This window comes from Pimephales promelas, chromosome 23 (genome assembly GCF_988280905.1).
Source record: "Pimephales promelas chromosome 23, fPimPro1.hap1.1, whole genome shotgun sequence".
In the NCBI taxonomy this organism is placed as follows: domain Eukaryota; kingdom Metazoa; phylum Chordata; class Actinopteri; order Cypriniformes; family Leuciscidae; genus Pimephales; species Pimephales promelas.
This window is the reverse complement of record NC_142791.1, coordinates 21,646,903-21,660,306: the sequence shown is the minus strand read 5'-3', so window position 1 is coordinate 21,660,306 and position 13,404 is coordinate 21,646,903. Positions and strand designations below refer to the sequence as shown.

The 13,404-nt window shown below is 41.3% G+C and overlaps 1 protein-coding gene across 1 annotated transcript in view; it reads left to right on the top strand.

Moving 5' to 3' along the window:
• Positions 1–2,007: 2,007 nt before the first annotated feature.
• The window catches only part of ggt1b (gamma-glutamyltransferase 1b), a 30,743-nt gene continuing 19,346 nt past the window's right edge, over positions 2,008–13,404 (top strand). Inside the window, exons 1-6 of the mRNA XM_039664363.2 lie at positions 2,008–2,177; positions 3,314–3,490; positions 4,179–4,309; positions 9,380–9,469; positions 10,408–10,600; positions 10,789–10,949. Coding sequence (XP_039520297.2) covers positions 3,318–3,490; positions 4,179–4,309; positions 9,380–9,469; positions 10,408–10,600; positions 10,789–10,949 — 748 coding nt within the window. The 5' untranslated portion in view covers positions 2,008–2,177; positions 3,314–3,317. The remainder of the gene's footprint in view (positions 2,178–3,313; positions 3,491–4,178; positions 4,310–9,379; positions 9,470–10,407; positions 10,601–10,788; positions 10,950–13,404) is intronic.

Sequence of the window (13,404 nt, the reverse complement as noted above, 5' to 3'; positions counted from 1 at the left end):
CACTCATGCAACCCCATCAGAGATGCAGGCTTCTGAACTGAGCGCTGATAACAACTTGGGTTGTCCTTGTCCTCTTTAGTCCGGATGACATGGCATCCCAGTTTTCCAAAAAGAACTTCAAATTTTGATTCGTCAGACCACAGAACAGTTTTCCACTTTGCTAGAGTCCACTTTAAATGAGCCTTGGCCCAGAGAAAACGCCTGCGCTTCTGGTTCCCGTTTAGATATGGCTTCTTTTTTTACCTATAGAGCTTTAGCCGGCAACGGTGAATGGCACGGTGGATTGTGTTCACTGACAATGTTTTCTGGAAGTATTCTTGAGCCCATGTTGCGATTTCCATTACAGTAGCATTCCTGTGTGTGATGCAGTGCCGTCTAAGGGCCCGAAGATCACAGGCATTCAGTATGGTTTTCCGGCCTTGACTCTACTATACCCAATCATGTTGCCAATTGACCTAATAAGTTGCAAATTGGTCCTCCAGCTGTTCCTTTTATGTACATTTAACTTTTCTGGCCTCTTATTGCTACCTGTCCCAACTTTTTTGGAATTTGTAGCTCTCATGAAATCCAAAAGGAGCCAATATTTGGCATGGCAATTCAAAATGTCTCACTTTCAACATTTGATATGTCATCTATGTTGTATTCTAAATATAATATTGAAATTTGAAACTTCCACATCATTGCATTCTGTTTTTATTCACAATTTGTACAGTGTCCCAACTTTTATGGAATTGGGTTTGTATAAAAATATTCAAATTAATTGAGCAATCAGTAATACCCTTGATCAGCTCTACCAAACATGGATGTTTTTCCACTAAAAGGAACTTTGTTCTTATGTTACTATGAAGCTGCTTTGATGCAATCTATACTGTGAAAAGCACTATATACTTGACTAGACTTAACATGTTTTCTAACAATATTACAAAGAAACTATAAACTATATGTATATTGAAAATAGCAGAGGGCCTAAAATAGACCCTTGTGGCACTCCATGATTTACTGGCGTTAGCTATTTTAGTTTATAAATAAAAAGGTAATGGTCAGGTATACGATCTAAAGCACCATAATGCTTGTCTCTGAATACTGGTGTATTTTGTTACCATTTTGAGTATGTCATGATCTAAATCTTGATCAGGTTTGCTTTTTGATTGTTGCTATTTGTAATACATTGTGAAGCGACCTTGGGTTCTTGAAGGCGCTATAGAAAATAAACATATTATTATTATTATTATTATTCTTATTAAATGCTTGTCAAACGCTGCACTAAGTAAAACTTAGATGCAACCTTGGTCAGTAGCTAGAAGTAAGACAGGCACATTTTTTTCTAGTATTTTTAACATAAATGGTAGATTTAAAATGCTTTAACTTGTAGTGAAGAGTTCACAAGCTTCATATCAGTGCTGAACATACACCCCTGATTTTAATTTGGAACAATAGGATGCAGGTTACACTTTTTGTTTTCTGTGAATTTACTGTAACGTATGTTTTCTTGGTAATGCGAATGTTGAGGGAAATATTCCATTTTGTCATTTTGAAAATATGTGAATGCTACTTTTCTGAACATTATGAATCAAGCAGCAACATTTAAAATGTAGATGATTGTCCAACTAAAAAAAATCAGATATGTTCCATGAACAATGTCTAAATAATGTTCTTGTGTTAATGTTTTGAGAACAATATTAAAAAACAGATAACTTTGTACTAATGTTCTATTACTGTAACACTATGTTCACAACTTTCAGAGAACCATGTTCTGAGAACTTTCTGTTAGGGATTTTGAATATTGTTGTTTTAGATGTCTACATTATGTTAAACATGTGTCCAAACTTATAGTTAATCATTCCCTAGAACGATAGACAAATGTACAAATGTGAATGGCTCAACCATTTAAAGACTAAATAAGGGAATACAAGTGATAGAGTAACAAAACCATCTTTATTTGTGAAACGTTTACTAGGGTTGTTTAGTCTACATTTTGCTGTAATTGTGGCACGTGTGAATCTGTGCCCTTTTCACCATGGTCAATAAAACAATTATGGATGATTTCACAGGTTGATTTGGTTAAAGTTTAATGGTCATAGACATTGAGAGCCACAGGTTCACAGTGTTGGCTTCGTCAGCCTGTGGGAAGGAGGCTCATTCTAGAAGAATCTACAAGAGGCCTGTGAAGTCTACAGGTAGGTGATACTCATACTCAAATCGCAATACATTAAACTCATCAATTATGAACTTAATCATCATGAGAGCTTCAACTACTTTCTCACGTAAAGCGAAGCATTTTTGTACTCGAAATATAATGCAGCATCCTAATGTTGTTGTGTCTTTTACTGTCTTTCAACACACACTGAACTCAGAAGATTATAATTTTCATTCCTTTGTTGAGATTTGTAGTATGAAATAACACAATCGCTTGCTCTTTTCTCTATGTGAGAAAATTCTAGTCTCTTGTGGTGGGTTTAATTTTGTTGGCTGCAGGCACTGCAGGTTTCTCAGAGATGTGCTGCAGTTCGTTCCCACACACAGCACAGCCTGACAGGATTTAATGTGGACAGTAGCAGGGCTTTGAAACTATGAAAAGACAAGATTTCACTTCCCACAAGCCTTATTTTATTCCAAGTTTTCAAATTATAAATGCATGAAAATTTGCTGCCTTTGGCAGGGATACATTAAGCAACATAAAATGTAGAATACGAAAGAATCAGGATGTATTTTGTTATTCTTTATAGTACTATTTTTTTTTTTTGCTCAAATAATACAGAATCAAGGGTTGAATTACACTGGGAATCAATAAGCATGCAATGATCAAAAGAGCAATTCATTACATTTTTAGCAGGAATACTCAAAGCCAACTAACGGAAAACAATTGATTGCATGCTTTTTGAATCCATAATTGTTGCCTTTACCAAGAAAGCAGAAAATGTTGTAAGTGCATTCAATTGCCAGCTGTTAGTTTTCTTATTAACTTCATATGCATTCTGTACAACAATTACTGTATTTCTGCTTTATGAATTATGATGTGTTACATAACAGAGATGGTTAACTTTTATTGCACAATCACTGATTGCAAAAGTTAATATGACTGGTCATTGTGACAATGCACATGCACCAGCTTATCTCTATATGGGACGGCTAGTACATAGTTTTAATTAGCAGTTAAATCGAATCTAACGGTTTAAATGCAGTAATTCACGTTCAGATTCACTTGATGATGTTTGTCAAATCCATAGTTTCAGAAGTCTTGAAAGATTGCTTGGAGATACGGTTGCATAGAAACATAAACAAGTTTATACACCAGCAACATTTGTTGTTGCAGGAAAATGGTGCAGAAGTATACTGTGGTGGGCCTCGCACTCCTGCTGCTGGCTGCAGTCGGCACGTTTTTGGCCGTTTTCTTTTCCGTTCAGGGCAAGAAGGCCTCTCCTGAACCTGAAAATGGTTACTTCAAGGCAGCAGTGGCAGCAGATGCTGGGACATGCTCCGAGATCGGCAGGTTTGGGTTCTGTTCTCCTTAAATGCATGTTTAGTTTTTGCCATGAAGCTGAAATAAAATTAGTTCATTAAAATCTCATTACATCAGATATTATAGTATTATTGTAAATAAATAACAAAGATGTTAGGAAGGCCATACGAGGAGCACAAAGATGTTTGGTTTGTTAACCTAAACATTTACTTGCGTCAGAGATTTTATTTTGTAGTTGAATCCTCCTCACTATCCTTTCTTTTTAAGTTTGCATGAAACAGAAGTTGTAATGAATATATAATTGAACAAGGGTGGGACTTGATTTTGACTAGTGGGAAATGATTGGATCGTTAAATGGTTGTGGTTTGCAATTGGTCAATCTCATGTGAATGACAGGTTCAGAGAATCAGAGAAGAGATGTTTAAAGTGCAGTTCATGGACAACTGCTGCATCTTTTCTAACTAAACTTTAAATAAATTTAAATAAATTAAATAAAACTTATTTTTATATTTTGTAACATTATAGTGCCACATTATATTTTGTCCAGTAGCCTGAAATGGTGGTAAGTCTATACTGATTGGTTTTATTCAAGTCAAACAATTTATTCAGTGGAAATCAACCTCACTACATTGTGCTTCATCCCAAAAAAAAAAAAAAAAAAAAAGTAGTAGTTTGTAGTTTGCATGCCAAAAGCCCTGTCTTTGTGCTCTCTATTCAGGGACATCCTGAAGAGAGGCGGTTCCGCTGTAGATTCTGCCATCGCGGCTCTGCTGTGCGTGGGATTGATGAATGCCCACAGCATGGGCATCGGCGGAGGGCTCTTCTTCACTATTTATGATGCCAAAACAGGTATGCAGTCAACATTGCCTGATTCAATCTGTCACACTAGTCTGCAGTGAACATGTATATGAAGAATTGATGTACCTTTTTTATATAAAGATCACTTTATTACTTATATATACGCTGCCGGCCAATGAAAAGTCTGAATCACTGAGCATGAAGAATCATGAAGAATTGGCACCTTTGAGTCCAGACCTTACATCACAACATTTATTTCCATCAAGAGTGCATACATTTTTGGTCAAGATCTTGTATTGACAATGCAAGAGTCCAGCACTCTGTAAAGTCCCCTCCAGCACATCTAAAAGACATTCAATCAATTTAAGCTCTGGACTCAGAGGTGTCAGTTTATGTGTGAAAATGATTCTTCATGTTCCTCACAATCATTCGATCACAATTACCCCTTTTCCACCAAAAAAAGAACTGGTTTGGAACTGGTGCTGGTTCAAAGTTGGTTCAACTTATGACCCTTCTCAGAGTTTGTTTTTCCACTGACTAACGAACCCAGCGAATGACATTGTTACATCACTGTGTACATCGTCATATGTCTTAGCTTTTCCTGAAACGCTTGCGACAACTTTAAAGGGACACTTCACCCATTTGCATTAACCTTTGTATCTTTGGGAACCCAGTCATATTTTTGAATGGTTTATTCCCTTATTTTCCCCTGAGATGGGAGAAATAAGGATTTAAGTGTTTTACTTCCTGCTTATTATGACGTAAAAATCGTCATTTTGCGTCATAATAAACGGGAAGTCACATTTCATTAAAAAGTGTAGAGACTACAAACATTAGCTCATTATTATTCAAGGGTGTGGGACCCACTCACCCTACAGGCCTATTACAGATCAGTGGGTGGGACTTCACTTGCAGATACTGAATCAATATTGTTGTGAACTGGAAGAAGAGCTTTATTGAAGGAACGTCAAACAGGTAGGGGTCAGGAAACAGCAAAACGGAATTCAGAGAGCAAGCACACAAGATCAGGGCAGGCAGCAAGAAACAATAATCCAGGGCAATCCAAGTCAAGACAGGCAGTAAACAGGCAGTAGTGAGATAACAATCCAAAGTCAGCAACAGTGGTGGAATGTAACGAAGTACAAATACTTTTTTACTTTACTTAAGTACATTTTTCACGTATCTTTACTTTACTTAAGTAGAATAAATAGCGCATACTTTTTAGTTTTACTTCGTTACATTTTGCAGCAATTATTATACTTTCTACTCCACTACATTTCTACAACTTCTGTTACATTTTCATTACATTTTCTGATCAGGTTTTCCCCTGCCAAAACGTAATCTGACTGTCCGTTCGTTGCACATTTGTCTCACCAGTGACGTTTGGTTGCCATAGATACATCAACTAAATGCGTCTTGCATTGCGTCATTGCGTTTATCGTGCAATTTGTACGCGAAAATTAGTTTTTACGTGCATAGGAAACACACCATGTGTAATATACGTTTGGTTAGGATTATGGCAAGCCAAGAGGTTCAGAATTACACCATAAATTAATCGCATTTACTGCCAAACATAGTTATTAACATATAGTAAGGATAAGCATGATGTGTATATAGCCTAATTGCAAGCTTGTTTCAGAAATGGTGACAACAATTTTTTTTCCATAATTATTGAACATCATTATAGGGGTATTAAGTTGAATGAGTTAGAATTAAATGTTTTATTAATCATTAGAAAATAGTCATTAAGAGAATCAATTGTTATGCAAGTACTTTTACTTTTAATACTTAAAGTATATTTAAAATCAGGTACTTTTTACTTTTTACTTAAGTATGGTTGTCATTGTGTTACTTCTACTTTTACTAAAGTAAATATTTATCTGGTTATTTGTACTTTTACTTAAGTACTGAGATTCAGTACTTCCTCCACCACTGGTCAGCAAACAGATCAGCAAGATAGGGAAAAACGCTCAGTGATTACAGGCCGTGGCAATACAATACTTCGCCATGGTCTATTGTTTGAGTGTGGTTTATATGGAGTGCCTGAATGAGATGCAGGTGAGTGTGGATGAGCTGCAGGTGAAAGTGTAATCAGTCCCAGGTAAACAGCATGATGGGAATTGTAGTTTTGTGAATTGATCAATCTGATGTGGAGTGCCCTCTGGTGACTCTCAGGGGCACTCCAGCTGGTGATCATTACATAGCAAAAAAAAACAAAACAAAAAAACTGTCCAGGTGGGAGGTGGAGCGGAGGCGGTCAAGGCGGTGAAGACCCCTCGGGCAGCCACGGCGGTGACATGTAAAGTCTCTGGATTGACAGAGGTAACGTGAACAGTCTCTGAATCGGCCATCTTGTCTGTAGACACTGGCTCGGAGGTGGCCATTTTGTCCTTAGACACTGGCTTGGAGGCTGTGACGTGAACAGTCTCTGGATTGGCAGAAGTAACGTGAACAGTCTCTGAATCAGCCATCTTGTCCATAGACACTGGCTCGGGGGCGGCCATCTTGTCCTTAGACACTAGCTCGGAGGCGGTGCCGTGAACAGTCTCTGGCTTGGCAGAAGTGACGTGAAGCGTATCTGGCTCGGCAGAAGGGACATGAAATAAATACGAACGAGGAGTAATTAACTAATGAGTTTGCCAATGTAACGTTAACGGGGTTTGTTGTTGTGGGAAGAAGGAGGCGCAAACCGGCGAACATTTAAACATTTTAATAGTAAAATGAACAAATACAAAACTATAAGCCAGAAGCCCCACATTGACGACTGCTGTAAAGTTACACACAACAGAAACAAAACATCACAAAATCATGCATGTTTCTCTCTCGATCTGCCGTCGTCGCTCCTCATTTAATACTTTCGCTCCTCCGTGAGAGACGTGAGACCGGTGCGTGACTCATTAGGTGTCTTTCATTATCACTCACGCCCCCGGCCTCGCGCCGTCCTCTTATGTCCCTCGCCCTCGATCACCCTGCTCGCCACAGCCAACTAACTAGTTTAGCTCCAGGGACAGCTAACATTAGCCTTGTAGACGGAAGAGTGATTTCTCTGTTTGTGCTGTTCCGGATTAGCGGGTGTGGCTTGCAGAGCTGTGCATTTTCTGTTATTTTCTGTCTATTCTCGGTCAAGAGGGCACCAAATTCAAAAATTCTTTTACATTTTGACTACATATATGATCCACTTTCAATAAAGATTAATGTTGAAATGGGTGAAATGCTCCTTTAAGCATAACAATTACAATTACGTCTTTCTGCAAATGTTTCTCCTAGCTTTGCAATCCTATTCAGACTATCTTTCTAATAGCACTGTTTTTACCAATGGCGGTCACAACCTTTCCCATCGTGTTGTTGGTCACCCCGCCCCCAGCATCCGACGCGAGGGTTACGTGGTAAAAGAACGGTTCTCTGGTTCTACTCCAGCAAAGAGTTGGTGCCGCTTTGGAACCAATTTTCCTGGCCGAGAATTGGTTCTTTGGCTGTCGAAACACAACCGGCTCTGAACCGGCTCTCAAAATGCTTTGATGGAAAAGGGCAAATGTGAGCCTGATGAATCTTGACATTGTCATCCTGGAATATGACCATGATGTGTCTTCCCCACTGATGGGCAGTAACGCGTTAGAAGTAACGCGTTACTGTAATCCAATTACTTTTTTCCAGTAACGAGTAAAGTAAGGGATTGCAATTGAAAAAACAGTAATTAGATTACCGTTACTTCCCCGTAAACAGCCTGCGTTACTGCGTTAGTTAACCGTGATTTTGTTTAGTCAGACTGTCTCGTGACATGAGTCGTGCGTGAATAAAAATAATGTAGGCTATGAGCGCCGCGACATCAGTGAGAGACCACTAGAGCGCGGGAGAGAGCAGTCGAGCTGCCAGCTCTCAGACACGCTCACACGACACACCCCCGATTTCTCGCGCTGAAGTGTCAATACCGTCGGTCAAATGCCTGAAAGATGAGTTTATTTATCAATCTAACCGTTGAGCCACATTTGTGATTGACTAGTTATACCGCAAATTAGTTAAAATCTCCCGGAATCTAGAGCGAGCGCACATGCGAGACTGTGTTCCAAAGTCCAAACTTCGTATCGCGCGCAAGACGAGGAGAGCAAGAGAGAGACTTGCGTACTATGCAGAGAGCATCCTGATCTGGAAACAGGACCCCCGTTGGAGAATGTCAAAATTCTACCTCAAATCTGAGCAAGCATGTCACGAAACAGTCTCACACGTAAAGCAGCAAGCCGGTACAGGAATGTGAAACTCCCCCATCTGACATGACCGCTGCGGCTACATGCTGACTGTTTAACTCCGAAAAAAAAAAAAAAAAAAAAAAAAAACTTGAAGCCAAAATACGGCATGCAACAGCATTTTCTGTTTTGATCAACTAATTTTTACTCCTCTCTGCAATTTACTGTTAAAAGACGTAAGTGTTAATACACTGTAATATAGTCAGGAGCGACTTTCATGATTTTATTTTATTTTTACATCTATTCAAATGAAGGATTTTACAAAATATATTTATTTTATATGCTGGAATATGTAGAAATTTATATTAACAGAAGAAGGGCTGTCTTTTTCATTAAAATGGTGGAATGTGCAGAAAATATCTAAATGTTAAATGTTCAACAATTTTCTTCTAGTCTGAGACTGTTGCATTTAATTTAATTTAATTTTTTGCTTGATGCAATGTGCATAAAGTTAAAATATTGAAACAAATAAAACAAGTTTAAAAAAAGAGAATGTTTAATTTGATTACATTTTAGATGATGGAATATGCAGAAAGAATAGAATTAGGCTGAAAGGTCTATGCTTTAGCGTATTCAGGTCGTGCATTATGTTTTTGAAAGTAACTTAGTAAAGTAACTAGTAAAGTAACTAATTTCTTTTGAAAATCAGTAATCAGTGAAGTAATTGGATTACTTTCTTGGAGAAGTAATCAGTAATCAGTAACTAATTACTATTTCCAAGTAACTTGACCAACACTGGTCTTCCCACATGTTTGTTTAAGAAATGAAAAGCTACACACTCCATCAATTAGGGTTAGAGGAACTGTTGCCAAACATATAGCATTTGCATATTTAAATCAACAGCAACCATTTTTTTCATGTAATTTATTTCTTTTTGCAGGAAAAGTCGAAACCATCAATGCGCGTGAGACGGCCCCAGCAAACGCAACCAGAGATATGTATGGAAATAGCACAGAGCTTTCCCAGAAAGGTATCCATTAACTATATTACATAAACTATGGGAAATCATTGGTGAAACAGGATTCACACAACGTGCGGCCTTGTGAGACTGTGCCAGCATGGAGAGATAAACATAAAAAACTATCAACATAATTCCAACAATCAATAACTCAGAGTAGAACAGGCTCTGCATATGTTTAATGTCGAGGAAAGCCATAAAACTCTCTCTGTGCACATGTACATATGACACAACAACGTAGGCCCCGTTTATATCTGGTAATGGTAATAAGATGCGTTTTGGTCGATCTGATCACAAGTTGACGAGGAAAGACACATTCCCGTTTACACTTATTAATCCCTCTCTTTTTTACACTTTCAACCACTTCTATCCTGATTTGTTTGAGGGAAGGGTCTATGGGCAGAGACGATGGAAGAAGCATAGTTTCTGTTCTGACTGCCACAAGACCACGCCAAACACTGTGAGTGTGTGTTAAATCAGGAATGCTGAAAGAACATTATGCTTGGTATGTTTTTCCTCTTCAAACTAAAAATTGGGTCTCCAGCCGACAAAGTTTAAACTCGTCTGGCTAGTGCGCTTCCCATAATGTTCACGCATTAGGTCAGTTGGCGGTGAGTTGGTGATCTTTTGTGGCTGTTGAAACACATTTGACCATATGAGCTTTTACACTATATGAAACAATCCGGTCTAACTTGTTTTCGTCAACCTCTGGAAGTGGTAGAAAGTGGACAAACTCAAAATGTATTAGACCCTGTTTACACCTTTTTTAGCGTTGCCCGCTTGTGATCCGATCGACCATAACGCATCTTAATACCAGGTGTATTCAAGTGTCATCAAGTGCATTTGGTTTTTATTACTCAGCTTGAATTTTTCTTATATTCAAATAAGTACACTGACTGTCTTTTTTGATACTAGTACATGGAATCAAGCAAGTAAAAATTCATCCACAGGCGGTTTGTCCGTCGCTGTTCCTGGAGAGATTCGGGGATATGAGATGGCCTATAAACGACATGGGAAGCTTCCATGGAGAGAGCTGTTTTTACCAAGCATAAAACTGGCCAGAGACGGCTTTCCCATTGGCAGCGCATTAGCCAGTGCCATTAGATCAAACAGAAATATCATTACAAATGATAGGATGTTATGGTGAGCAGCACTCATGGATATTTTCAACCAAGATGTTTAATATTCAAACAAATCTATCAATCTTCTTTTAATAAGGTGCACTATAACTCTTCTTTTTATGTAATGTGTAATGTGTGTGATATGTTATGTCTAGTTTTGTCCACAACCTTTACACATTAACATTTTCTGCTGATTGTTTGGTTTCTTAGTTCGGTGTTCTGCGATTCCGCTGGAAACATCCTGAAGGAAAATGACACCATAACCTTTACAAAGCTGGCAGACACATACGAGGTGATAGCAGAGAATGGGCCGGATGCGTTCTACAGTGGATCGCTCGCTGAGAACCTTGTGAGGGACATCCAAGCTGCAGGTTTTTTATTCGCACATATGTCTATCTATTATTTGGTATCAACCGCTCAGAAAATAATCTCCACCACTGTCGGGGAAAGTTACTTTTAGAAGTAATGCATTGCAATATTACATTACCCCCTTAAAAAAGTAACTAATTAGTTACTTTTTATAGAAAGTAATGCATTATGTAACTCTGAGAGCGGTAGAACCCCCCCCCCCCCCCCCCCCCCCGCTGTTACGGATCTGAGAAGTGCTACGGACCTCGCCCTTCGCGCCACAAAAGCCGCTGCAAAAGCTCTGGAGAGATGCATGGCCGCCCTCTGTGTGTTTGAGAGACACTTATGGCTCACGTTCGCCGACATGGGAGATTCTGAACGTGCCACGTTTCTCAACGCGCCCCTCTCCCCGACCGGCCTCTTCGGATCTGCTGTCACGGGTATTGCCGACCGGTTCTCCGAGGTCCAGAAAGCCTCCCAGGCCTTGAACTTGTTTCTGCCCCGCCACGCTAGCTCTTCAGCAGGCTGCTCTTGTGAGCCCCCTGCTAGAGCCCCACCCCAGCGCCCTTACCAGCAGGCTCAACCATCCCAACGCAGACAGGACGGCCGCCCTCGCTCTCGCTCTGACAGCGGCCGCAGACAGCCGCCTCCCCGGGGGCCTCGACCCAAGATCGACCAAGGCCAGATCATCAGAAGTCTGCCTAGCACAGCTGAGAAAAACAGCACAGCTGTTTTGCCGACTACAGTAGTGTTCACCACCACAAACAAGCCGGTCTCCCTGCCCGCTTGCAAGCAACAAAAAGCTGTTTTCACAGCTACCCAGAGAAATCTCAAAAAGAGCAAAACTGCCTCTTGTGTAAAAAATGTGCCCACAAACATGTGTTCACTCATACACACAAGCACCACATGTCCTGTGTTTCTCACAGAGCCCATCCCCACAGAGCAGGCACAGACCACTCTGGTATCAGAGAACATAAGCATGCCCACGAGCTAATGCGCGTGTCCCCTCTCTGCTCGCTCTGTCTCACGGCCCATAAACTCCTCTCTGAGTGTAAGTCCCGTTGCCACGCACAGTCTAAGCGTGCCCACACCCCGTGTCCAGCTCGCTATGTGCAGCAATCAGGGCGATATAGCCATTCCGCCGCTAACAGCGTGCTTCGAAGTGTGGGAAGCCATTCCGGGCATTTCCCCGTGGGTGCTAAGCATTACAAAGAACGGCTATCTGCTACAGTTTCGTCGCTGCCGCCTCGCTTCCATGCTCGGCTCGAATCCACTGTCAGTCCGGTGGCTATCAGCACACTCCGCTCAGAAATAGCGAAGCTATTGCAAAGGGCGCAATAGAGAGAGTTCCACCATATGACCGAGTCTGGGTTTTACGGCCGTTATTTTCTTGTTGCCAAGAAAGACAGCGGCCTCAGGCCGATCTTAGATCTCAGGTTTTTGGTCAAAGCGCTCATGAGGAGACCGTTCAAAATGCTTACAGTCAAGAAACTCCTCGCGCACATGCGCCAGGGGGACTGGTTCATCTCTCTAGACCTGAAAGACGCCTATTTTCAGATCCAGATAAATCCCCGTCACAGGCCGTTCTTGCGTCTCGCCTTCGAGGGTCAAGTTTATCAATACGCCGTTCTCCCGTTCGGCCTATACCTAGCACCCCGGACCTTCACGAAGTGCATGGATACGGCGCTCGCCTCCCGCGGAGTCAGGGGCTGCGTATATTAAACTATCTGGACGACTGGCTGATTTTGGCACAATCACAGACGGAGCTTCTGTCGCATCGCGCAGTTCTCCTCGACCATCTGAAAGCGTTGGGTCTCTCTGTCAACTGGACAAAGAGCTCCCTTCAACCCAGTCAGACTATTTCCATCCTGGGGATAGATTTGAACTCGGTCACTATGACGGCTCGCTTTTCCACACAGCGCGCGCTGTATTCAGCGACTAGCTGCTTCGTTTCGGATGGGCACCCGCACACCTCTGAAATCCTTTCAGAAGATGCTGGGTTATATGGCCTCAGCCTCCGCTGTGCTTCAGCTGGGCCTTCTGCACATGCGCCCGCTTCAGCTCTGGTTAAAGAGCCGTGTATCTCACTGTGCGTGGATTACATGTCGCCAGCAGATCAAAGTTACGCAGACATGTCTCACGGCACTGCAGCCATGGACAGTAGCAGATTGGTTTCAGCGGGGCGTCACCATGGGGACCTTCACCCGCCGAAAAGTCATCTCGACAGACGCATCCAACACGGGTTGGGGTGCGGTCTGCGAGAGCTCACCAGCCTTCGGCCATTGGTCAACTCAGGAAGGCTCCTTGCACATAAACTGTCTGGAAATGCTTGTGGTCGAGAATGCGCTCTCGCGCTTCCTCCCGCTCATTCGGTTTCACCACGTCCTGATCCGTTCGGATAACATGGCCGTGGTCTCCTATCACAACCGTCAGGCTGGGGTCAGATCCAGGCATCTCTTCCTTCTGACACACCGCATC